Source organism: Oncorhynchus kisutch, linkage group LG5, assembly GCF_002021735.2.
Source record: "Oncorhynchus kisutch isolate 150728-3 linkage group LG5, Okis_V2, whole genome shotgun sequence".
NCBI classification, from domain to species: Eukaryota; Metazoa; Chordata; class Actinopteri; order Salmoniformes; family Salmonidae; genus Oncorhynchus; species Oncorhynchus kisutch.
In genome coordinates this window covers 72,481,140-72,508,419 of record NC_034178.2, presented here as the reverse complement: position 1 = coordinate 72,508,419, position 27,280 = coordinate 72,481,140, and the positions used below count along the sequence as shown (strand labels likewise).

The window sequence follows — 27,280 nt, the reverse complement described above, 5'->3', positions numbered from 1 at the left end:
GTTGTGATGTCGTTATGGGGTGTTGATGATGTCGTTATGGGGTGTTGTGATGTCGTTATGGGGTGTTGTGATGTCGTTATGGGGTGTTGTGATGTCGTTATGGGGTGTTGTGATGTCGTTATGGGGTGTTGTGATGTCGTTATGGGGTGTTGTGATGTCGTTATGGGGTGTTGTGATGTCGTTATGGGGTGTTGTGATGTCGTTATGGGGTGTTGTGATGTCGTTATGGGGTGTTGTGATGTCGTTATGGGGTATTGTGATGTCGTTATGGGGTGTTGTGATGTCGTTATGGGGTGTTGTGATGTCGTTATGGGGTGTTGTGATGCCGTTATGGGGTGTTGTGATGCCGTTATGGGGTGTTGTGATGCCGTTATGGGGTGTTGTGATGCCGTTATGGGGTGTTGTGATGTCGTTATGGGGTGTTGTGATGTCGTTATGGGGTGTTGTGATGTCGTTATGGGGTGTTGTGATGTCGTTATGGGGTGTTGTGATGTCGTTATGGGGTGTTGTGATGTCGTTATGGGGTGTTGTGATGTCGTTATGGGGTGTTGTGATGTCGTTATGGGGTGTTGTGATGTCGTTATGGGGTGTTGTGATGTCGTTATGGGGTGTTATTTGTAGACTGATGAGCAAAAACAAATCATCGATTTTAGAATAAGGCTGTAACGTAACAACAGGTGGAAAAGGTCAAGGAGTCTGAACACTTTCCCAATGCACTGTGGTGCCTACAGTGTTTACCTACAGTGTTTACCTACAGTGTTTACCTACAGTAGTTTCAGAAAACCAGCCAAGCTAATCTCTTCTTCTTCTTCTTCTAATCGCTCCTTTTAGCTCAGGCACCTGGACAGAAGTGAAAAGACACTATGTGAAGGATGACAACAACAACAGTGCTGGTGTTTGTCTTCTGTCACGAGAAGCTAATGATTTTTCTTACCTATTCTCTGGCAGTTGATAAATAATCCTCGTAGGACTATTTTGTATGATTACGTTCCTGGCCAGTTTTCCTCTCTGGTTCAATAGCAGCACTAAGCTTCCTACCAATGAAATGTCACATAAGATCTCCATGCATTTTGTCATCCGTCCTAAAGGTCGTTGTTGTAGAAAACTGGTCCCTCGGCCAATTCAATTCCCCATCGTACAAAAAAACAATACAATGAGTGGAAGAAATGAAGACGAGATAGATATGCTAGATGGAGACAGAGAGCGAGACATGGAGAGAGAAGAGGAAGCAGACGGAGAGAGGAAACCCCCTAGGGTTAATACTACCATTTATCTGTTTGCCTGCCAACAGTGGTGCTGGATTGGCTCTGCCTGCTCCTTGTGATGACACTGCGAGGGGTCAGAGATCGGCTAGGGAAGCTCTGAAGACTCCATGGTGCTCATTACTACAGCTACTAACCTCTGAGGCCCTGAGGGCTCTCGTTCTGTCTGGCTGAAACACATTGGTGGAAACGTCTCGATATGCAGAGGGAGATGCTGGATGAAACGCTGGTTTGTGTACCCAGTGGCTATATGAAAAGGGGCTTGAAACGGAGGGTAGATTGAATCGTTGTCGTCTGAAAGTACTGAAGAGATAGACAGAGTGGGAGTAGATGAAGAATCCACGTGTGTGTGTGTGTGTGTGTGTGTGTGTTATTTGTTCATTAAGATGTCTGTATATTGTGTAGTTTAAAAGGAGATTCGTTACAATGCCCCTGTCTTGATAGAACAAAAGACAGCGTTTTTTTTTTTTTACATTTATGACTCCAGGCCAGACACACACACACACACACACACACACACACACACACACACACACACACACACACACACACACACACACACACACACACACACACACACACAGACAGTACATAGTACACAATGGACAGTTTTCTAAACTCTTTTGTTACATCGATTCACTGTGGTAATTATTCTGAAACATTTCTTTCTCATGAATCAATCTTCTTTTGTTGTTATTTTGAGAAACAGTGTCTTTTGTCTGCTGGTCGGCTACAATCTGACAACAGAGAAGGTCACGGTCTAGTCGTGCTGATGGGATGTGTCATTGTGTGTGTGTGTGTCAAGTGTGCTGATGTGATGTGTCATTGTGTGTGTGTCAAATGTGCTGATGGGATGTGTCAGTGTGTGTGTGTGTGTCATGTGCTGATGGGATGTGTCAGTGTGTGTGTGTGTGTCATGTGCTGATGGGATGTGTGTGTGTGTGTGTGTCAAATATGCTGATGTGATGTCATATTAGTGTGTGTTTGTGTATCAAAGGAGTCCAGTGACGAGAACAACATGACGTGTGTGTGTGTGTGTGTGTGTGTGTGTGTGTGTGTGTGTGTGTGTGTGTGTGTGTGTGTGTGTGTGTGTGTGTGCTGATGGTATCCACCGTTTTGTCTCCTTTTGATCGTCTGGAATAACATGCCCTATAATCCCCGCCTCACAGGCATTGGAAGAATGGTTCCAATTTTGTTTCAAGACCAACCTCTATGCTTACAGAAGGGCAGAAACAACCAAACTGGTTTGGTTAAAAGGAGATAATCTTGTCTGAAAAAGAAGATGAAGCTTTCTGTGACTATAGAAGAAGAACCTAGAGAGAGAAAATAGACTGTCTGAGCTGTCACCTCCAGCTTCACTGCCAATATACTGCAGTACAGACCGTCTGAGCTGTCACCTCCAGCTTCACTGCCAATATAATGCATTACAGACAGTCTGAGCTGTCACCTCCAGCTTCACTGTCAGTATAATGCAGTACAGACAGTCTGGGCTGTCACCTCCAGCTTCACTGCCAATATACTGCAGTACAGACAGTCTGGGCTGTCACCTCCAGCTTCACTGCCAATACACTGCAGTACAGACAGTCTGGGCTGTCACCTCCAGCTTCACTGCCAATATACTGCAGTACAGACAGTCTGGGCTGTCACCTCCAGCTTCACTGCCAATATAGTGCAGTACAGACAGTCTTGGCTGTCACCACCAGCTTCACTGCCAATACACTGCAGTACAGACAGTCTGGGCTGTCACCTCCAGCTTCACTGCCAATATACTGCAGTACAGACAGTCTGGACTGTCACCTCCAGCTTCACTGCCAATATAGTGCAGTACAGACAGTCTTGGCTGTCCCTCCAGCTTCACTGCCAATATACTGCAGTACAGACAGTATGGGCTGTCACCTCCAGCTTCACTGCCAATATAGTGCAGTACAGACAGTCTTGGCTGTCACCACCAGCTTCACTGCCAATACACTGCAGTACAGACAGTCTGGGCTGTCACCTCCAGCTTCACTGCCAATATACTGCAGTACAGACAGTCTGGGCTGTCCCCTCCAGCTTCACTGCCAATATAATTTAGTACAGACAGTCTGGGCTGTCACCTCCAGCTTCACTGCCAATATAATGCAGTACAGACAGTCTGGGCTGTCACCTCCAGCTTCACTGCCAATATACTGCAGCACAGACAGTCTGGGCTGTCACTTCCAGCTTCACTGCCAATGTACTGCAGTACAGACAGTCTGGGCTGTCACCTCCAGCTTCACTGCCAATATACTGCAGTACAGACAGTCTGGGCTGTCACCTCCAGCTTCACTGCCAATACACTGCAGTACAGACAGTCTGGGCTGTCACCTCCAGCTTCACTGCCAATATACTGCAGTACAGACAGTCTGGGCTGTCACCTCCAGCTTCACTGCCAATATAGTGCAGTACAGACAGTCTTGGCTGTCACCACCAGCTTCACTGCCAATACACTGCAGTACAGACAGTCTGGGCTGTCACCTCCAGCTTCACTGCCAATATACTGCAGTACAGACAGTCTGGACTGTCACCTCCAGCTTCACTGCCAATATAGTGCAGTACAGACAGTCTTGGCTGTCCCTCCAGCTTCACTGCCAATATACTGCAGTACAGACAGTATGGGCTGTCACCTCCAGCTTCACTGCCAATATAGTGCAGTACAGACAGTCTTGGCTGTCACCACCAGCTTCACTGCCAATACACTGCAGTACAGACAGTCTGGGCTGTCACCTCCAGCTTCACTGCCAATATACTGCAGTACAGACAGTCTGGGCTGTCCCCTCCAGCTTCACTGCCAATATAATTTAGTACAGACAGTCTGGGCTGTCACCTCCAGCTTCACTGCCAATATAATGCAGTACAGACAGTCTGGGCTGTCACCTCCAGCTTCACTGCCAATATACTGCAGCACAGACAGTCTGGGCTGTCACTTCCAGCTTCACTGCCAATGTACTGCAGTACAGACAGTCTGGGCTGTCACCTCCAGCTTCACTGCCAATATACTGCAGTACAGACAGTCTGGGCTGTCACCTCCAGCTTCACTGCCAATACACTGCAGTACAGACAGTCTGGGCTGTCACCTCCAGCTTCACTGCCAATATACTGCAGTACAGACAGTCTGTGCTGTCACCTCCAGCTTCACTGCCAATATAGTGCAGTACAGACAGTCTTGGCTGTCCCTCCAGCTTCACTGCCAATATACTGCAGTACAGACAGTATGGGCTGTCACCTCCAGCTTCACTGCCAATATAGTGCAGTACAGACAGTCTTGGCTGTCACCACCAGCTTCACTGCCAATACACTGCAGTACAGACAGACGATACAAACAGCAGTACAGACGCAAGCAATTTTACATTACTCACCTTAGGCTACTTAACCAGTAAGGGGCCTCTGGGGTGTGGTATATGGCCAATATACCACAGCTAAGGGCCTGTTCTTACGCACGACGCAACACAGAGTTCCTGGGTACAGCCCTTAGCCGTGGTGTATCGGCCAAATATCACAAACCCCAGAGGTGCCTTATTGCTGTTATAAACTGGTTACCAATGTAATTTGAGCATGTTTTGTCATGCCCATGGTATACAGTCTGATATACCACGGCTGTCTTCATAATTTGACATAGAATATGGCGGCAGGGTAGCCTAGTGGTTAGAGCGTTGGACTAGTAACCGCAAGGTTGTCAGTTCAAACCCCCGAGCTGACAAGGTACAAATCTGTCGTTCTGCCCCTGAACAGGCAGTTAACCCACTGTTCCTAGGCCGTCATTGAAAATAAGAATTTGTTCTTAACTGACTTGCCTGGTTAAATAAAGGAAAATAATAAAATAATATACAGTATGAGATATATATACTTCTCATACTAGTTGTATTACTGCTTGTTCTGTTTTGACTTTTATATTTTGCCATTTGATTCTGGATTGATGTTGTTCTGCATTGTTGAGGAGAGTTAGCAAGTTAGCGTTTCACTGTACCGTTTGCACGTGACCAATAAAGTTTGATTTGATTTGAACAGACTGTAGTATCGACACTGAAAGGGATTTATCTTCCCTCTATCATAAGATCTGTTAACGTCTGTAAGGTGTGTGCAGGTGTGACATGGCTGACACGTGACCCTCCCTGTGTTACTATCCTACCAACAATGATCCATTTTTCTGGCCCATTGATCTACTGTACGCTGCACTCTAGCATCTCTCTCTCTCTCTCGCTCTCTCTCTCTCTCTCTCTCTCTCTCTGAGAAGACATGTTAATCACCAGATGGAAGGAATGACCAACGTGCAGAGATGGAGTTGAAGGGAGAGAGATGGAAGGGGGATGACGAGTGAGAAAACGGACACCATTCCCTCCGGCACCATCAACCCAGAACAAAACATTGTGTTTGTGTGCTGGCTCTAAATAATAAATGGGAAGCAATGTTCAAACCTTGTCTGATTTTCAAGCAAATTAAATTCAGGACTGAGAATGGACCACTCAGGAACACTTGTCTTGGAAAGACATTCTGGTGTGTCTTTGGCATTCAAATGTGTGTAACTAAACTCTGTCCCCGGGGTTGTTTTTCAGAATACCTTCTTTACATGGGCTTTGCTCCTTTCAATCCTGACAAATTGCACATTCCCTGCTGGTGACAAGCATACCCATAACATGATGCTGCTACTGACAGGAAGCACAAGGGGAGGAGTGTTGGGGGAGAATGAGAGGAGGGAGGGAAGGAATCTATTTGAATCGCCTCCTCTATCCTCCCTTTCTTGACTTTGACTGATCAACGACTCAGCTTCAGTTATACTGAGATCTTTGACTGATCAACGACTCAGCTTCAGTTATACTGAGATCTTTGACTGATCAACGACTCAGCTTCAGTTATACTGAGATCTTTGACTGATCAACGACTCAGCTTCAGTTATACTGAGATCTTTGACTGATCAACGACTCCGCTTCAGTTATACTGAGATCTTTGACTGATCAACGACTCAGCTTCAGTTATACTGAGATCTTTGACTGATCAACAACTCAGCTTCAGTTATACTGAGATCTTTGACTCTCTCTCTCTCTCTCTTTCCTCTCTCTTTCTCTTTCCTCTCTCCTCTCCCCTCTCTCCCCTCTCCCCTCTCCTCTCTCCTCTCTCCTTTCCCCTCTCTCCTCTCTCCTCTCCCTCTCTCCTCTCCCCTCTCTCCTCTCCCCTCTCCCCTCTCCCCTCTCTCCTCTCTCCTCTCTCCTCTCTCCTCTCTCCTCTCTCCTCTCCCCTCTCTCCTCTCCTCTCTCCTCTCCCCTCTCCCCTCTCCCCTCTCCCCTCTCCCCTCTCCTCTCTCCTCTCCCCTCTCTCCTCTCTCCTCTCTCCTCTCTCCTCTCCCCTCTCCCCTCTCTCCTCTCCCCTCTCCCCTCTCCCCTCTCCCCTCTCTCCTCTCCCCTCTCCCCTCTCCTCTCCCCTCTCCTCTCTCCTCTCCTCTTCCCTCTCTCCTCTCCCCTCTCTCCTCTCCCCTCTCTCCTCTCCCCTCTCTCCTCTCCCCTCTCTCCTCTCCCCTCTCTCCTCTCTCCTCTCTCCTCTCTCCCCTCTCCTCTCCCCTCTCTCCTCTCTCCCCTCTCCTCTCTCCCCTCTCCTCTCCCCTCTCTCCTCTCCCCTCTCTCCTCTTAATTCAATTCAAGGAGCTTTATTAGCGAATTACCAAAGTAAGTGAAATAAACTAACAAAAGTGAGAAGAAACAAAGACTTAGAAATGAACAGAAAACATTTCACTCACAAAGTTTTTTTTTTTTTAAAAGAGAAATTTTTAAGTGTTAAATTATCAGCTATATACTGTGTTTAAACAATGTGCAAATAGTTGTAGTGTGAATCATCGGGAAAGATAAATATTGGTGGTATTTACAATGTTTGTGCTTCACTGGTCTCTCTCCCCCTATATCCCTCTGCCATCTGTTAACCGAGTCACAACACCCAGGTGTGGTCCATTTGGCTAATGATATCTTACTGTTTTTACCCATCATGTTAGGGCTGGGCGATAATGGCCCAAAAATCATATATATGATATTTTAAACTTTTTTTTTTATAGTATATTTTCTGTTTTTTGAATAATGAAAGTTGTAAATATTCTTCATGAGTAGTTATAACTCATTTAAATAGGCCTTTCTTCATTCTGATTAGTTTTATACTGTCCATTTTCTGAAATGTCTACATTTACCACACTTTTGTTATCATTTCCACACGGTGCCTCGCAGGGCTGCATGATATGGGCAAAAAGTATAGCCTTAGTTAATTGGTGAGATGTTGTGGAATTATGTAAATGGACTGATTTTATTCTAATTCGATCGTTGGAATATAGTGGGCAGCACCTTGAATACATTGTTGTTTGACATGACAACGAATTAATAAGGCCAGGGAGGAATTATTGACCAGGGTAGGAACCGCAACTTGTTAAGAAAATACAAAACTAGCGGACAGTAAGATACACAAACTAGAAGTGTAATTGTAGAAGACTTCGTGGAAAGCAACATCGGGGGTTTTTGTTTTTTTCCCACCAACATCTCGTTGCATCTTTCTGACCATGTAGACGGCAGAGTGAACGGCAAGTAAAATGCTTGTGACGTCGTGGTTGAGAGAAATGCTCTCCCTGAGTGACGGGGGCGGGGCTTGGTGTGGGAGGTGTAGGGCTTGGTGTGGGAGGTGGTAGGACTTGGTGTGGTAGGACTTGGTGTGGGAGGTGGTAGGACTTGGTGTGGGAGGTGGTAGGGCTTGGTGTGGGAGGTGGTAGGGCTTGGTGTGGGAGGTGGTAGGGCTTGGTGTGGGAGGTGGTAGGGCTTGGTGTGGGAGGTGGTAGGGCTTGGTGTGGGAGGTGATAGGGCTTGGTGTGGGAGGTGGTAGGGCTTGGTGTGGGAGGTGGTAGGGCTTGGTGCGGGAGGTGGCAGGGCTTGGTGCAGTAGGTGGCAGGGCTTGGTGCGGGAGGTGGCAGGGCTTGGTGCGGGAGGTGGCAGGGCTTGGTGCGGGAGGTGGCAGGGCTTGGTGCGGGAGGTGGCAGGGCTTGGTGCGGGAGGTGGCAGGGCTTGGTGCGGGAGGTGGCAGGGCTTGGTGCGGGAGGTGGCAGGGCTTGGTGCGGGAGGTGGCAGGGCTTGGTGCGGGAGGTGGCAGGGCTTGGTGCGGGAGGTGGCAGGGCTTGGTGCGGGAGGTGGCAGGGCTTGGTGCGGGAGGTGGCAGGGCTTGGTGCGGGAGGTGGCAGGCAGTAGAAGGGAGAAAGACGACTCAAGTAGATAACGAGTAAACTATTAAAAAATCTAATTAAATGACATTACACACGCTGAAGTTGCGTATCACGTTTAACTAACCAAACATTGAAATACCGTTATAGAAAGTAAAGTAAAAAATACAAACTGGTCCATGCTTCAATTCCGGTATATAGTAAAGTATACAGCCCAGCCTAACATGTTTCTGTCTGTCTCCGTCTCTGTGTCTGAGTCACATTGACAGGACTGGTCCTGCCTCAGTCTCATCCTCCAGCCGTGCTACCAGGCATCAGTTACTGTGTGTGTATTCCACCTCACTTCTACTCCCTTTTTCCTGCACAGAGGAAACTCCGTTTGTCTTCTTCCCTCCACTTCCCTGTCGGCTTCTTCCCCATCTGTGGAATATTAATGCCATGTTGTTTAGGGGAATAGTTAGAAGTTAGTCTGGGGACTATACAAACAGAAAAGCTATCCTGTTGTCTAGGGGAATAGTTAGAAGTTAGTCTGGGGACTATACAAACAGAAAAGCTATCCGGTTGTCTAGTCTACATCATCTATTTCCAGTGTTTGCATCATGGACACAGTGCCAGTACTGGGTACTGGCTGTATGGCTGCGTGAGTAGCTAGCTGTATGGCTGCGTGAGTAGCTAGCTGTGTGAGTAGCTAGCTGTATGGCTGTGTGAGTAGATAGCTGTGTGAGTAGATAGCTGTGTGAGTAGATAGCTGTGTGAGTAGATAGCTGTATGACTGTGAGTAGCTAGCTGTATGACTGTGTGAGTAGCTAGCTGTATGACTGTGTGAGTAGCTAGCTGTATGGCTGTGTGAGTATGGCTGCTGTGTGTGAGAGAGAGAGAGAAATAGTCTGGTACTGAGAACCACAGCAGGGAACGAGACCAGGGAGTGAATGTCGAGACCAGTGATTGAACAGCTGCGTAGACCAGCTGAGGAGGAGCAGCAGAGAAAGTGAGCTCTCAGAGAGAGAGAGAGAGTACAACGTCGGTTGACAGGACTTTATTATAAAGTCAGCGCCGATATGTGGTTGTTACTATTTTCCAGGAAGTCTTCACAGGAACAAGAAGTCACACTGGGGTTATATGAAAGATGTGTCCTGTCTTGGCTGAGATTCATCTTTCAAGTTCTGATGCACTGTGTGAAAGGAAGACGAGTTTTAAAAAACACCTTGAATGTTCTCGATGTTGAAACAATGTTCTTGCCAAGCAATTCTTCTTCCCCATAATGGGGAAACTGTGGACCAATGACACTAGGTTCTTCTGGTTTTTAGTGAGCGTCTGTTTTAACATGTCCTCTGTGTCTCTTCAGGGTGTCGCGTGCGGCCTCGGTGCTGTTGTCTGATCCGTGCTTTCAGCTGCACTCCATCCAGCACCTCCTGGGGGAAGGAGAGACCTCTCCGGCTGCAGCAGTGCTCCCCCAAACCCCCGCAGTACACCCAGGAGACCCTGCTGCAGCCCCTGCAGAACGGAAACACTTCTCCCTACACGCCTGTGAGTACATCTCTCTGGCTGGCTGTTAGTCCGTTGGTCTGTCTGTTAGTCAGCTGGCTGTCTGTTAGTCTGTTGGTCTGTCTGTTGGTCTGTCTGTTAGTCTGTTAGTCTGTCTGTTGGTCTGTCTGTTAGTCCGTTGGTCTGTCTGTTAGTCCGTTGGGCTGTCTGTTAGTCCGTTGGTCTGTCTGTTAGTCCGTTGGTCTGTCTGTTAGTCCGTTGGTCTGTCTGTTAGTCCGTTGGTCTGTCTGTTAGTCCGTTGGTCTGTCTGTCTGTTAGTCCGTTGGTCTGTCTGTCTGTTAGTCCGTTGGTCTGTCTGTTAGTCCGTTGGTCTGTCTATTCCTTTAGTCAGCTGGCTGTCTGTTAGTCCGTTGGTCTGTCTGTTAGTCCGTTGGTCTGTCTGTTAGTCAGCTGGCTGTCTGTTAGTCAGCTGGCTGTCTGTTAGTCAGCTGGCTGTCTGTTAGTCCGTTGGTCTGTCTGTTAGTCCGTTGGTCTGTCTGTTAGTCAGCTGGCTGTCTGTTAGTCAGCTGGCTGTCTGTTAGTCAGCTGGCTGTCTGTTAGTCAGCTGGCTGTCTGTTAGTCAGCTGGCTGTCTGTTAGTCAGCTGGCTGTCTGTTAGTCAGCTGGCTGTCTGTTAGTCCGTTGGTCTGTCTGTTAGTCCGTTGGTCTGTCTGTTAGTCAGCTGGCTGTCTGTTAGTCAGCTGGCTGTCTGTTAGTCCGCTGGTCTGTCTGTTAGTCCGTTGGTCTGTCTGTTAGTCCGTTGGGCTGTCTGTTAGTCAGCTGGCTGTCTGTTAGTCAGCTGGCTGTCTGTTAGTCAGCTGGCTGTCTGTTAGTCCGCTGGTCTGTCTGTTAGTCCGTTGGTCTGTCTGTTAGTCCGTTGGTCTGTCTGTTAGTCAGCTGGCTGTCTGTTAGTCAGCTGGCTGTCTGTTAGTCAGCTGGCTGTCTGTTAGTCAGCTGGCTGTCTTAGTCAGCTGGCTGTCTGTTAGTCCGTTGGTCTGTCTGTTAGTCCGTTGGTCTGTCTGTTAGTCCGTTGGTCTGTCTATTCCTTTAGTCAGCTGGCTGTCTGTTAGTCCGTTGGTCTGTCTGTTAGTCCGTTGGTCTGTCTGTTAGTCAGCTGGCTGTCTGTTAGTCAGCTGGCTGTCTGTTAGTCAGCTGGCTGTCTGTTAGTCAGCTGGCTGTCTGTTAGTCCGTTGGTCTGTCTGTTAGTCCGTTGGTCTGTCTGTTAGTCAGCTGGCTGTCTGTTAGTCAGCTGGCTGTCTGTTAGTCAGCTGGCTGTCTGTTAGTCAGCTGGCTGTCTGTTAGTCAGTTGGCTGTCTGTTAGTCAGTTGGCTGTCTGTTAGTCAGCTGGCTGTCTGTTAGTCAGCTGGCTGTCTGTTAGTCAGCTGGCTGTCTGTTAGTCCGTTGGTCTGTCTGTTAGTCCGTTGGTCTGTCTGTTAGTCAGCTGGCTGTCTGTTAGTCAGCTGGCTGTCTGTTAGTCAGCTGGCTGTCTGTTAGTCAGCTGGCTGTCTGTTAGTCAGCTGGCTGTCTGTTAGTCAGCTGGCTGTCTGTTAGTCAGCTGGCTGTCTGTTAGTCAGCTGGCTGTCTGTTAGTCAGCTGGCTGTCTGTTAGTCAGCTGGCTGTCTGTTAGTCAGCTGGCTGTCTGTTAGTCAGCTGGCTGTCTGTTAGTCAGCTGGCTGTCTGTTAGTCAGCTGGCTGTCTGTTAGTCCGTTGGTCTGTCTGTTAGTCCGTTGGTCTGTCTGTTAGTCAGCTGGCTGTCTGTTAGTCAGCTGGCTGTCTGTTAGTCAGCTGGCTGTCTGTTAGTCAGCTGGCTGTCTGTTAGTCAGCTGGCTGTCTGTTAGTCAGCTGGCTGTCTGTTAGTCCGTTGGTCTGTCTGTTTTTTCCCCCTCATCCATTTACACACTACCCTATAATGACAAAGCAGAAAACTGAAATATCACATCTACATAAGTATTCAGACCCTTTACTTAGTACTTTGTTGAAGCACCTTTGACTGAATGGGGAGTTTCTCCCATTCTTCTCTGTCAGGTTGGATGTGGTACGTCGCTGCACAGCTATTTTCAGGACTCTCTAGATATGTTTGATCGGGTTCAAGTCCAGGCTCTGGCTGTGCCCCTTCCAGGACATTCAGAGACTTTTCCTGAAGCCACTCCTGCGTTGTCTTGGCTGTGTGCTTAAGGTCGCAGTCCTGTTGGAAGGTGAATCTTTGCCCCCAGTCTGAGGTCCTGAGTGCTCTGGAGCAGGTTTTTGTTTGGATCTCTTTGTACTTTGCTCCTTTCATCTTTGCCTTGATCCTGTCTCCCAATGAGAAGCAAGATTCTCTGGCCTGATGAAACCAAGGTTGAACTCTTTGGCCTGAATGCCAAGTGTCACCTCGGTAGGAAACCTGGCACCATCCCTACGGTGAAGCATGGTATTTATTTATTTTTTATTTTTTTATTTCACCTTTATTTAACCAGGTAGGCTAGTTGAGAACAAGTTCTCATTTGCAACTGCGACCTGGCCAAGATAAAGCATAGCAGTGTGAGCATACAACAAAGAGTTACACATGGAGTAAACAATTAACAAGTCAATAACACAGTAGAAAACGAAGGGGGGGTCTATATACAATGTGTGCAAAAGGCATGAGGAGGTAGGCAAATAATTACAATTTTGCAGATTAACACTGGAGTGATAAAAGATCAGATGGTCATGTACAGGTAGAGATATTGGTGTGCAGAAGAGCAGAAAAGTAAATAAATAGAAACAGTACGGGGATGAGGTAGGTGAAAAGGGTGGGCTATTTACCAATAGACTATGTACAGCTGCAGCGATCGGTTAGCTGCTCAGATAGCTGATGTTTGAAGTTGGTGAGGGAGATAAAAGTCTCCAACTTCAGCGATTTTTGCAATTCGTTCCAGTCACAGGCAGCAGAGTACTGGAACGAAAGGCGGCCAAATGAGGTGTTGGCTTTAGGGATGATCAGTGAGATACACCTGCTGGAGCGCGTGCTACGGATGGGTGTTGCCATCGTGACCAGTGAGCTGAGATAAGGCGGAGCTTTACCTAGCATAGACTTGTAGATGACCTGGAGCCAGTGGGTCTGGCGACGAATATGTAGCGAGGGCCAGCCGACTAGAGCATACAAGTCGCAGTGGTGGGTAGTATAAGGTGCTTTAGTGACAAAACGGATGGCACTGTGATAGACTGCATCCAGTTTGCTGAGTAGAGTGTTGGAAGCCATTTTGTAGATGACATCGCCGAAGTCGAGGATCGGTAGGATAGTCAGTTTTACTAGGGTAAGCTTGGCGGCTTGAGTGAAGGAGGCTTTGTTGCGGAATAGAAAGCCGACTCTTGATTTGATTTTCGATTGGAGATGTTTGATATGAGTCTGGAAGGAGAGTTTGCGGTCTAGCCAGACACCTAGGTACTTATAGACATCCACATATTCTAGGTCGGAACCATCCAGGGTGGTGATGCTAGTCGGGCATGCAGGTGCAGGCAGCGACCGGTTGAAAAGCATGCATTTGGTCTTACTAGCGTTTAAGAGCAGTTGGAGGCCACGGAAGGAGTGTTGTATGGCATTGAAGCTTGTTTGGAGGTTAGATAGCACAGTGTCCAGAGACGGGCCGAAAGTATATAGAATGGTGTCGTCTGCGTAGAGGTGGATCAGGGAATCGCCCGCAGCAAGAGCAACATCATTGATATACACAGAGAAAAGAGTCGGCCCGAGAATTGAACCCTGTGGCACCCCCATAGAGACTGCCAGAGGACCGGACAGCATGCCCTCCGATTTGACACACTGAACTCTGTCTGCAAAGTAATTGGTGAACCAGGCAAGGCAGTCATCCGAAAAACCGAGGCTACTGAGTCTGCCGATAAGAATATGGTGATTGACAGAGTCGAAAGCCTTGGCGAGGTCGATGAAGACGGCTGCACAGTACTGTCTTTTATCGATGGCGGTTATGATGTCGTTTAGTACCTTGAGTGTGGCTGAGGTGCACCCATGACCGGCTCGGAAACCAGATTGCACAGCGGAGAAGGTACGGTGGGATTCGAGATGGTCAGTGACCTGTTTGTTGACTTGGCTTTCGAAGACCTTAGATAGGCAGGGCAGGATGGATATAGGTCTGTAACAGTTTGGGTCCAGGGTGTCTCCCCCTTTGAAGAGGGGGATGACTGCGGCAGCTTTCCAATCCTTGGGGATCTCAGACGAGATGAAAGAGAGGTTGAACAGGCTGGTAATAGGGGTTGCGACAATGGTGGCAGATAGTTTCAGAAATAGAGGGTCCAGATTGTCAAGCCCAGCTGATTTGTACGGGTCCAGGTTTTGCAGCTCTTTCAGAACATCTGCTATCTGGATTTGGGTAAAGGAGAACCTGGAGAGGCTTGGGCGAGGAGCTGCGGGGGGGGCGGAGCTGTTGGCCGAGGTTGAAGTAGCCAGGCGGAAGGCATGGCCAGCCGTTGAGAAATGCTTATTGAAGTTTTCGATAATCATGGATTTATCAGTGGTGACCGTGTTACCTAGCCTCAGTGCAGTGGGCAGCTGGGAGGAGGTGCTCTTGTTCTCCATGGACTTCACAGTGTCCCAGAACTTTTTGGAGTTGGAGCTACAGGATGCAAACTTCTGCCTGAAGAAGCTGGCCTTAGCTTTCCTGACTGACTGCGTGTATTGGTTCCGGACTTCCCTGAACAGTTGCATATCACGGGGACTATTCGATGCTATTGCAGTCCGCCACAGGATGTTTTTGTGCTGGTCGAGGGCAGTCAGGTCTGGGGTGAACCAAGGGCTGTATCTGTTCTTAGTTCTGCATTTTTTGAACGGAGCATGCTTATCTAAAATGGTGAGGAAGTTACTTTTAAAGAATGACCAGGCATCCTCAACTGACGGGATGAGGTCAATGTCCTTCCAGGATACCCGGGCCAGGTCGATTAGAAAGGCCTGCTCACAGAAGTGTTTTAGGGAGCGCTTGACAGTGATGAGGGGTGGTCGTTTGACTGCGGCTCCGTAGCGGATACAGGCAATGAGGCAGTGATCGCTGAGATCCTGGTTGAAGACAGCGGAGGTGTATTTGGAGGGCCAGTTGGTCAGGATGACGTCTATGAGGGTGCCCTTGTTTACAGAGTTAGGGTTGTACCTGGTGGGTTCCTTGATGATTTGTGTGAGATTGAGGGCATCTAGCTTAGATTGTAGGACTGGCGGGGTGTTAAGCATATCCCAGTTTAGGTCACCTAACAGAACAAACTCTGAAGCTAGATGGGGGGCGATCAATTCACAAATGGTGTCCAGGGCACAGCTGGGAGCTGAGGGGGGTCGGTAGCAGGCGGCAACCGTGAGAGACTTATTTCTGGAGAGAGTAATTTTCAAAATTAGTAGTTCGAACTGTTTGGGTATGGACCTGGAAAGTATGACATTACTTTGCAGGCCATCTCTGCAGTAAACTGCAACTCCTCCCCCTTTGGCAGTTCTATCTTGACGGAAGATGTTATAGTTGGGTATGGAAATCTCTGAATTTTTGGTGGCCTTCCTGAGCCAGGATTCAGACACAGCAAGGACATCAGGGTTAGCAGAGTGTGCTAAAGCAGTGAGTAAGACAAACTTAGGGAGGAGGCTTCTGATGTTGACATGCATGAAACCAAGGCTTTTTCGAACACAGAAGTCAACAAATGAGGGTGCCTGGGGACATGCAGGGCCTGGGTTTACCTCCACATCACCCGCGGAACAGAGAAGGAGTAGTATGAGGGTGCGGCTAAAGGCTATCAAAACTGGTCGCCTAGAGCGTTGGGGACAGAGAATAAGAGGAGCAGGTTTCTGGGCATGGTAGAATATATTCAGGGCATAATGCGCAGACAGGGGTATGGTGGGGTGCGGGTACAGCGGAGGTAAGCCCAGGCACTGGGTGATGATGAGAGAGGTTGTATCTCTGGACATGCTGGTAGTAATGGGTGAGGTCACCGCATGTGTGGGAGGTGGGACAAAGGAGTTATCAGGGGTATGAAGAGTGGAACTAGGGGCTCCATTGTGGACTAAAACAATGATAACTAACCTGAACAACAGTATACAAGGCATATTGACATTTGAGAGAGACATACAGCGAGGCATACAGTAATCACAGGTGTTGAATTGGGAAAGCTAGCTAAAACAGTAGGTGAGACAACAGCTAATCAGCTAGCACAACAACAGCAGGTAAAATGGCGTAGACTAGGCAACGGGGCCAACAGATAAAACAAACAAGCAGAATGGAGTACCGTGCCACCGTAGTGGCAGCATCATGCCGTGGGGATGTTTTTCAGCGGCAGGGACTGGGAGGCTAGTCAGGATCGAGGGAAAGATGAACGGAGCAAAGTACAGAGATCCTTGATGAAAACCTGCTCCAGAGCGCTCAGGACGTCTTAACGGTTCACCTTCCAACAGGACTGCGACCCTAAAGCACACAGCCAAGACAACACAGGAGTGGAGGCCTCTCTTCCTCCATACATAAAGGCTTTAAAGACCCCTCTGCCTCCTTAGATAAACCCCTCAGCAGCATCCACATGTTGTTACTACACTAGAACATAGGGCTCCCGAGTGGCGCAGCGGTCTAAGGCACTGAATCTCAGTGCAAGAGGCGTCACTACACACCCTAGTTCGAATCTAGGCTGTATCACATCCGGATGTGATTGGGAGTCCCATAGGGCGGCGTACAATTGGCCCAGCGTCGTGCAGATTTGGCTTGGGGTATGCCGTCATTGTAAATAATAATTTGTTCTTAACTGACTTGCCTAGTTAAATAAAGGTGAAATATATATATTTTTTAAATGTACTTCTAAACTAATCACCAAGCCAATGACTAGTTCCTGTCAATCAGGACTCTTCTCATCCTGGTTTTATGATTTAAACTCAGAGAGCAGTACAGTGTACACCTCAGTCAGTAGACTATTCATCTCTTATGAAAATAAGCTCCTCTCAAACTCAGAGAGAGAGGTGAAATGAGAGGGACCCAGTACCCCCCAGGGTCTTTTCAGAGTTTATTAGAGCGAGCGGATTTTAGAGGGAGGAAGTGTGCTCCACTAGGCTAGCAAAGCCATCTGACGTAATTGGATGGCTCATTTGTGTACTAGGTTCTGAGTGAGAGGGAGGAGAAGAAGAGCGACGGAGAGGAGAGAAAGATGGAGAGATAAGAGAGAGAGCAGAGCTGAGAAGAGAACATGATAAATGAGGTCCCTCACAGAAGTGTCTTGTAATTCTGTGAGGTCCTGGCGGTAACAGCTTGGGCTCCGGTGTTTTGGAGGGTAACGGAGACGGCTCTCATCAGTACTGTGATGAGGTAGTGATTCTCTCGCCCCCCCCCCCCCTTCCATCTTCATTATATCCTACCTCCATGGGGCAGGTGTTACATTAGCTGTATTAATCAGACCGTGTGTGTGTGCCCAATGGCACCCTATTCCAAATACATTACCTCAGGCTCTGGTCAAAAGTACTGCACTATGATCGGCATTAGAGTGCTATTTGGGACTCAAACACAGTGTGTGGAGGATGTATATGTCCCATGCCACTCTGTTAGCTAGCTGCCGGTCAATGCCTGCCAATCGGAGGATTTTCTATTCAATTAAAGGCCTAGTGCAGTCAAAAACTCGATTTTGCTGTGTTTTACTGTATATATATATATATATATATTTACACACTATGTCGTTGGAATAATGCTGTGATTTTTAAAATGATGTGTTAATGTAATATCTGTTTGAAAATACTGTTTTGGTGCGATGGAGTTTTGGCCTTTAGTTAATAGACCAATAAGAAAACATTTCTCCATCTCCCCAGCCTTTCTAATGTGACTATCCCCGACGCTCCTCCCCCTTTTCCCACTGCCCCTCCCCCTTTTCCCGCTGCCCCTCCCCCCTTTTCCGCTGCCCCTCCCCCTTTTTCCGCTGCCCCTCTACAAAGTTTCTCCCTGCAGACGGTCACTGAGTCCGAGATGCTAAAGCAACTCCTGAATCGTCTAATGGTTAAGACTATTTCCTATGTAAGGTTACTGCCCCTATCATCGCCAATCCTCTCTGACCTTTTTAACCTTTCTCTCCTCTTTGGGGAGGTTCCCATTGCTTGGCCACGGTTTATCAAAAGTGTTGGAAAAACTTGTCAATAATCAACTGACTGGCTTTCTTAATGTCTATAGTATTCTCTGTGGTATGCAATCTGGTTTTCCGCAACCTTAAAGGTCAGTCAATCAATCAATCAAAATTATAAAGCACTTTTTATAAAGCACTTTTTACATCAGCTGATGTCACAAAGTGCTATACAGAAACCCAGCCTAAAACCCCAAACAGCAAGCAATGCAGGTGTAGAAGCACGGTGGCTAGGAAAAACTCCCTAGAAAGGCCAAAACCTAGAGAGGTACCAGGCTCTGAGGGGTGACCAGTTCTCTTCTGGCTGTACTGGGTGGAGAGGTACCAGGCTCTGAGGGGTGACCAGTTCTCTTCTGGCTGTACTGGGTGGAGAGGTACCAGGCTCTGAGGGGTGACCAGTTCTCTTCTGGCTGTACTGGGTGGAGAGGTACCAGGCTCTGAGGGGTGACCAGTTCTCTTCTGGCTGTACTGGGTGGAGAGGTACCAGGCTCTGAGGGGTGGCCAGTCCTCTTCTGGCTGTGCCCGGTGGAGATTATAACAGAACATGGACAAGATGTTCAAACATTCATAGATGACCAGCAGGGTCAAACAATAATCAGTGTTTGTAGAGGGTGCAACAGGTCAGCACCTCAGGAGTAAATGTCCTTTGGCTTTAAATAGCCAATCATTCGAGACAACGGGTGCGGTAGAGAGAGAGAGAGTCAAAAACAGCAGGTCTGGGATAGGTAGCACGTCGGCGAACAGGTCAGGGTTCCATAGCCACAGTCAGAACAGTTGAAACTGGAGCAGCAGCACAACCAGGTGGACTGGGGACAGCAAGGAGTCATCATGCCAGGTAGTCCTGAGGCATGGTCCTAGGGCTCAGGTCCTCCGAGAGAAAGAAAGAGAGAATTAGAAAGAGCATACTTAAATTCACACAGGACACCGGATAAGACAGGAGAAATACTCCAGATATAACAGACTGACCCTAGCCCCCCGACACATAAACTACTGCAGCATAAATACTGGAGGCTGAGACCAGAGGGGTCAGGAGACACTGTGGCCCCATCCGATGACACCCCCGGACAGTGCCAAACAGGAAGGATATAACCCCACCCACTTTGCCAAAGCACAGCCCCCACACCACTAGAGGGATATCTTCAACCACCAACTTACCATCCTGAGACAAGGCCGAGTATAGCCCACAAAGATCTCCGCCACGGCACAACCCAAGGGGGGGCGCCAACCCAGACAGGAAGATCACATCAGTGACTCAACCCACTCAAGTGACGCAGTCCTCCTAGGGGACTGTATGAAAGAGCCCTAGTAAGCCAGTGTCTCAGCCCCTGTAATAGGGTTAGAGGCAGAGAATCCCAGTGGAAAGAGGGGAACCGGCCAGGCAGCAAGGGCGGTTCGTTGCTCCAGAGCCTTTCCGTTCAGCTTCCCACTCCTGGGCTAGCATTGGAGTTTTATGGTCACATTTTTCGGTTCTAGTCAGAATTCTAGCAGCCGTGTTTAGCACTAACTGAAGTTTATTTAGTGCTTCATCTGGGTATCCGGAAAGTAGAGCATTGCAGTAGTCTAATCTAGAAGTGACAAAAGCATGGATTAACTTTTCTGCATCCTTTTTGGACAAAAATATTCAGATTTTTGCAATGTTATGAAGATGGAAAAAAGTTGTCTTAATATGTTCGTCAAACGAGAGATCAGGGTCCAGAGTAATGCCAAGGTCTTTCAGTTTTATTTGAGACGACTGCACAACCGTCAAGATTAATTGTCAGATCCAACAGAAGATATCTTTGTTTCTTGGGACCTACAATTAGCATCTCTGTTTTGTCTGAGTTTACAAGTGAAAAATGTGCCGCCATCCACTTCCTTATGTCTGAAACACAGTCTTCCAGGGAGGGCAATTTTGGGGCTTCACCATGTTTCATTGAAGCAAAGAGGTGAAAGTTAACATCATGTTTCCGAATGAAATCACCAAGAGGTAAAATATACAGTGGGGCAAAAAGGTATTTAGTCAGCCACCAATTGTGCAAGTTCTCCCACTTAAAAAGATGAGAGAGGCCTGTAATTTTTATCACAGGTACACTTCAACTATGACAGACAAAATGAGAAAAGAAATCCAGAAAATCACATTGTAGGATTTTAAATGAATTTATTTGCAAATTATGGTGGAAAACAAGTATTTGGTCAATAACAAAAGTTTATCTCAATACTTTGTTATATACCCTTTGTTTGCAATGACAGAGGTCAAACGTTTTCACAAGTCTTCACAAGGTTTTCATACACTGTTGCTGGTATTTTGGCTCATTCCTCCATGCAGATCTCCTCTAAAGCAGTGATGTTTTGGGGCTGTTGCTGAGCAACACGGACTTTCAACTCCCTCCAAAAATGTTCTATGGGGTTGAGATCTGGAGACTGGCTAGGCCACTCCAGCACCTTGAAATGCTTCTTATGAAGCCACTCCTTCGTTGCCCGGGCGGTGTGTTTGGGATCATTGTCATGCTGAAAGACCCAGCCACGTTTCATCTTCAATGCCCTTGCTGATGGAAGGAGGTTTTCACTCAAAATCTCACGATACATGGCCCCATTCATTCTTTCCTTTACACAGATCAGTCGTCCTGGTCCCTTTGCAGAAAAACAGCCCCAAAGCATGATGTTTCCACCCCATGCTTCACAGTAGGTATGGTGTTCTTTGGATGCAACTTAGCATTCTTTGTCCTCCAAACATGACGAGTTGAGTTTTTACCAAAAAGTTATTTTGCTTTCATCTGACCATATGACATTCTCCCAATCTTCTTCTGGATCATCCAAATGCTCTCTAGCAAACTTCAGACAGGCCTGGACATGTACTGGCTTAAGCAGGGGGACATGTCTGGCACTGCAGGATTTGAATCGCTGGCGGCGTAGTGTGTTACTGATGGTAGGCTTTGTTACTTTGGTCCCAGCTCTCTGCAGGTCATTCACTAGGTCCCCCCGTGTGGTTCTGGGATTTTTGCTCACCGTTCTTCTGATAATTTTGACCCCCACGGGGTGAGATCTTGCGTGGAGCCCCAGATCGATTGAGATTATCAGTGGTCTTGTATGTCTTCAATTTCCTAATAATTGCTCCCACAGTTGATTTATTCAAACCAAGCTGCTTACCTATTGCAGATTCAGTCTTCCCAGACTGGTGCAATTCTACAATTTTGTTTCTGGTGTCCTTTGACAGCTCTTTGGTCTTGGCCATAGTGGAGTTTGGAGTGTGACTGTTTGAGGTTGTGGACAGGTGTCTTTTATACTGATAACAAGTTCAAACAGGTGCCATTAATACAAGTAACGAGTGGAGGACAGAGGAGCCTCTTAAAGAAGAAGTTACAGGTCTGTGAGAGCCAGAAATCTTGCTTGTTTGTAGGTGACCAAATACTTATTTTCCACCATAATTTGCAAATTCATTCATTAAAATTCCTACAATGTGATTTTCTGGATTTTTTTCTCATTTTGTCTGTCATAGTCTGTCAAGTGTACCTATGATGAAAATTACAGGCCTCTCTCATCTTTTTAAGTGGGAGAACTTGCACAATTGGTGGCTGACTAAATACTTTTTGCCCCACTGTATAGTGAAAGCAAGTGTGGTCCTAAAACGGAACCTTGGGGAACACCAAAACTTAGTTGATTTGTCAGAAGACAAACCATCCACAGAGACAAACTGATATCTCTCCGACAGATAAGATCCAGGCCAGAACTTGTCCGTGTAGACCAATTTGGGTTTACAATCTCTCCAAAAGAGTGTGGTGATCGATGGTGTCAAAAGCAGCACGAGGACAGATGCAGAGCCTTGGTCTGACGCAATAAAAGAGTCATATACCACCTTCACGAGTGCAGTCTCAGTGCTAAGATGGGGTCTAAAACGAGACTGAAGTGTTTCGTATACATTGTCTTCAGGAAGGCAGTGAGTTGCTGTGCAACAGCTTTTCTAAAAATGTTGAGATGGGATTTGATATAGACCGATTTTGTTTTGTATATTTTCTGCGTCAAGGTTTGGCTTTTTCAAGAGAGGCTTTATTACTGCCACTTTTAGTGAGTTTGGTACACATCCGGTGGATAGGGAGCCGTTTATTATATTCAACATAGGAGGGCCAAGCACAAGAAGCAGCTCTTTCAGTAGTTTAGTTGGAATAGGGTCCAGTATGCAGCTTGAAGGTTTAGACACCAAAACTATTTTCATCATTGTCTCAAGCGATATAGTTTTTTTTTTTTTTCAACTGAGTGTCTCCCTTGATCCTAGGTCCTGGCAGTGTTGTGCTGACTCATGACAACTGTGCTTTGGAGAAATACGCAGATTTTAAGAGGAGTATGTAATTTGCTTTCTGATGATCATGATCTTTTCATTCAAAGAAGGTCATGAATTTATCACTGCTGAATCCTATCTTGGGTAATGCCACGTTTTCGGAAGCTTTGCGACAGTATCAAAAATGTATTTTGGATTGTTCTTATTCTCCTCAATTAAGTTGGAAAAATAGGATGATCGAGCAGCAGTGAGGGCTCTTCGATACTTTTTCAAGCTAGTCGGAAGACTTCCAGTTTGGTGTGGCGCCATTTCCGTTCCAATTTTCTGGAAGCTTGCTTCAGGGCTCGGGTATTTTCTGTATACCAGGGAGCTAGTTTCTTATGACAAATGTTTTAGTTTTTTAGGGGTGTGACTGCATCTAGGGTATTACGCGAGGTTAAATGTAGTTCCTCAGGTGGTTAACCGATTTCTGTACTTTGACGTCTTTGGGTAGGTCTGGTAGGGCATCTATGAATATTTGGGTTGTCCGAGAATTAATAGCATGGCTTTTACTGATCCTCGGTTAGGGTCTGAGCAGATTTATTTGTTGCGATTGCAAACGTAATAAAATGGTGTTTCCGATAGTCCAGGATTATGAGGAACAGCATTAAGATCCACAATAGCAATCTTAAAATCTTTCCACAGATGTTCAATGGGATTCCAGTGACCGGGGCACTGAAGGACTTTCACATTCTTGTTATGAAGCCATTCCAGCGTTGCTTTGGCTGTATGCTTGGAGTCATTGTCCTGTTGGAATACAAATCTTTGCCCCCAGTCTAAGGTCATTTGCACGCTGAAGCAGGTTTTCATTAAGGATTTGCCTGTATTTGGCTCCATTCATTGTTCCCTTTATCCTTAGCAGTCTCCCAGTCCCTGCCGCTTAAAATGATCCCCATAGCATGATGCTGCCACCATCATGCTTCAGGGTAAGGATGTTGTGAAATGGGGGATAAGCTGTGCCTGGTTTACTCCTCTCATAGACTTTGCATTCAGGCCAAATAGTTACATTTTCTCACTCAATAGAGCACAGAATATTTTTTGCCTTATTCTCGGAATCTTTCACGTGCCTTTTTGCAAATGACCTCTGGTTGTGCTGTCGTGCCTTTTTCTCAGCTGTCTGGACACTCTCCCATAAAGCCCGATGAAGTGCTGTAGACTGTTGTCCTTCTGGTAGGTTCTCCCATATCAGCCAAGGAACTGTAGTTCTGTCAGTGGTCATTGGGTTCTTGGTCACCTCCCTAACCAAGGTCCTTCTTGCCTCGTCGCTCAGCTCTAGGCAGAGTCTGGGTATTTCCAAATTATGGAGAACACTGTGCTCTTGGAAACTTTCAACACTCTAGAAATGGTTTCATATCCTTCCCCAGACATGCATCATCACAACTATATATTGTAGATCTTTGGGGCAGTTCCTCGGACAATAGCTTCTGCTCTGACATGCACTGTCAGCTATGGGACCTTATATAGATGGGTGTTTTTTTTTCTCTAAGTAATGTCCAAACTCCAGTCAAGTTGTATTGGCATCTTAAGAAACTTGGATTCCCCTGAGCTCAAGTTGGAGTGGCATAGCAAATATATTAATATGGAAGATATTTCTGTATTTCATTTTCAATAAATGTGTGAATAATTGTCTGAAAACATGTTTTCACTTTGTCATTATGGATTATTGTACGTAGATGGGTGGGGGGGGGGAATATCTATAGAATACATTTTGAATTCAGGATGTAACATAACAAAATATGGATTAAGTCAAAGGGTATACTTTGTGAAGAATGTGGATCTCTGGTTCAGAGTGATTATTGCCCTACTCTCCAACCCTTCAGAAACCTGACAGTATATGTATATATATACTTCCTCTGTGTCTTGCTATGTTCCACCTAAATGCACTGTGGCAAGGACAAGGCCAAGGTCACAAACAGAGAGGGAGGGGAGGAAGAGGGTTAGTGGCGGAGGCATCGCCTCTGTCCCATCAGCTGCTGCTGCTGACATGGGTTATTTTCATCAGCACCCCCCACCTCCCCCTTTTCTCTCCCTCTCTCCTTCATCCCCTTTCTCCCTCTGTCATTTGTTTATGAAAACAGTCCTTGTGGCTCTGCTTTCTCACTGGGGTTGGCTCTGGGCTATGCTCTCGGGTGGGGCTTATCTCTGGGCTTGGTTCTAAGGGTTAAGGTTGGCTCTGGGCTTGGTTCTAGGGGTTAAGGTTGGCTCTGGGCTTGGTTCTAGGGGTTAAGGTTGGCTCTGGGCTTGGTCCTAGGGTTTAAGGTTGGCTCTGGGTGATGATGGTGGAACCACACAATAATACACAGAGGAATTCTTCAAATCCTCAAGGTTGAATAAATATTGATTTTATGAATGATGATGATAATAGTAGAATTTCCCGAACAAAGACCATGTTAATTGTTCAGTCGTGCTGAACTGAAGGACAGGTTCCTGCCTCTGTGAAGACAGTCGACCAGCCAGGCGGACAGTAATACATTATAGATGAGCGTCTCAGATGGTACTCAGCATTAAACACACAGCAGCCACTTGAGGAAAGAAGAGGAGAGGAGGCTGATGGCCATTTATCCACTTGAAACATGTTTAAAAATCTCTCCATCTCTCTCAATGGCCATGCTGCCAGTCAGGACTCTACTCCTCCTCCTCCTGTTCCTCCTCCTGTCCCTCCTCCTGTCTTTTCCATGTCCTCCCTCCTCCTCCTGTCCTCCCTCCTCCTCCTGTCCCTCTTCCGGTCCTCCCTCCACCTCCTGTTCCTCCTCCTGTCCCTCCTCAGTCTTTCCCATGTCCTCCCTCCTCCTCCTGTCCCTCCTCCTCCTGTTCCTCCTCCTCCTGTCCCTCCTCCTGTCCCCCCTCCTCCTCCTGTCCCTCTTCCTGTCCTCCCTCCACCTCCTGTTCCTCCTCCTGTTCCCGTCCCTCCTCCTGTCCCACCTCCTCCTGTTCCTGTCCCTCCTCCAGTCCCACCTCCTCCTGTTCTCCCTCCTCCTGTCCCTCCTCCTGTCCCTCCTCCTCCTCCTCCTCCTGTTCCTCCTCCTGCCCCTCCCCCTCCTCCTGTCCCTCCATTCTGTTCCTCCTCCTGTCCCTCTTCCTGCCCCCTCCTCCTGTTCCTCCTCCTGCCCCCCCTCCTCCTGTTCCTCCTCCTGCCCCTCCCCTTCCTGTCCCACCTCCTGTCCCTCATCCTGTCCCACCTCCTGTCCCTCCTCCTGTCCCACCTCCTGTCCCTCCTCCTGTCCCACCTCCTGTCCCTCCTCTTGTCCCACCTCCTGTCCCTCCTCTTGTCCCTCCTCCTCCTGTTCCTCCTCCTGTCCACCTCCTGTCCCTCCTACTCCTGTCCCTCCTCCTGTCCCTCCTCCTCCTCCTCCTGTTCCTCCTCCTGCCCCTCCCCCTGTCCCCCCTCCTGGCCTCCTCCTGTCCCCCCTCCTGTTCCTCCACCTGCCCACCCCCCTCCTGTTCCTCCTCCTGCCCCTCCCCTCCTGTTCCTCCTCCTGCCCCTCCCCTCCTGTTCCTCCTCCTGCCCCTCCCCCCTCCTCCTGTTCCTCCTCCTGCCCCTCCCCCCTCCTCCTGTTCCTCCTCCTGCCCCTCTCCCTCCTGTTCCTCCTCCTGCCCCTCTCCCTCCTGTTCCTCCTCCTGCCCCTCCCCTCCTGTTCCTCCTCCTGCCCCTCCCCTCCTGTTCCTCCTCCTGCCCCTCCCCTCCTGTTCCTCCTCCTGCCCCTACCCTCCTGTTCCTCCTCCTGCCCCTCCCCTCCTGTTCCTTCTCCTGCCCCTCCCCCCTCCTCATGTTCCTCCTCCTGCCCCCCCCCTCCTCATGTTCCTCCTCCTGCCCCCCCCTCCTCATGTTCCTCCTCCTGCCCCCCCTCCTCATGGTCCTCCTCCTGCCCCCCCCTCCTCATGTTCCTCCTCCTGCCCCCCCGCCCCTCCCCCCTCCTGTTCCTCCTTCTCAAATAAAATCAAATGTTGTTTGTCACATACACACGGTTAGAAGATGTTAATGCGAGTGTAGCGAAATGCTTGTGCTTCTAGTTCCGACAGTACAGTAATATCAAACAAGTAATCTAACAAATTCACAAGGACGACCTTAAACACACAAATGTAAAGGGATGGAATAAGAATATGTACATAAAAATATATGGATGAGCGATGGCCGTGCGGCATAGGCAAGATGCAGTAGATGGTATAGAGTACAGTGTATACATATGAGATGAGTAATGTAGGATATGTAGACATTATATAAAGTGGCGTTATTTAAAGTGACTAGTGATGCCTTTTATTAAATCCATTTATTAAATTTATTAAAGTGCCAAGAGAGTGGTGGCTGTTTAACAGTCTGATGGCCTTGAGAGAGTAGCTGTTTTCAGTCCTCCTGCTCCTGTCCCTCCTCTTTTTCCTGTCCCTCCTCCTCTGTACTTCCATCTAACTGTAAGCTGTGTTGTTTCCCAACTGGAAGCTGTATCGTTTCCTAACTGGAAGCTGTATCGTTTCCTAACTGGAAGCTGTATCGTTTCCTAACTGGAAGCTGTATCGTTTCCTAACTGGAAGCTGTATCGTTTCCTAACTGGAAGCTGTATCGTTTCCTAACTGGAAGCTGTATCGTTTCCTAACTGGAAGCTGTATCGTTTCCTAACTGGAAGCTGTATCGTTTCCTAACTGTAGGCTGTGTCGTTTCCTAACCGGAAGCTGTATCGTTTCCTAACCGGAAGCTGTATCGTTTCCTAACCGGAAGCTGTGTTGTTTCCCAACTGGAAGCTGTGTTGTTTCCTAACTGGAAGCTGTATCGTTTCCTAACCGGAAGCTGTATCGTTTCCTAACTGGAAGCTGTATCGTTTCCTAACTGGAAGCTGTATCGTTTCCTAACTGGAAGCTGTATCGTTTCCTAACTGGAAGCTGTATCGTTTCCTAACTGGAAGCTGTATTCTACTGGACTTTCCTAACCGGAAGC

The 27,280-nt window shown here is 47.7% G+C and overlaps 1 protein-coding gene across 3 annotated transcripts in view; it reads left to right on the top strand.

The window, feature by feature from the left end:
• rnf123 (ring finger protein 123) overlaps positions 1–27,280 on the top strand; it is a 292,970-nt gene that overhangs the window by 227,288 nt on the left and 38,402 nt on the right. For all 3 annotated transcript variants that reach the window (XM_031825763.1, XM_031825765.1, XM_031825764.1), the window contains exon 35: positions 9,803–9,984. In XM_031825763.1, the coding sequence (XP_031681623.1) occupies positions 9,803–9,984 (182 nt within the window). The remainder of the gene's footprint in view (positions 1–9,802; positions 9,985–27,280) is intronic.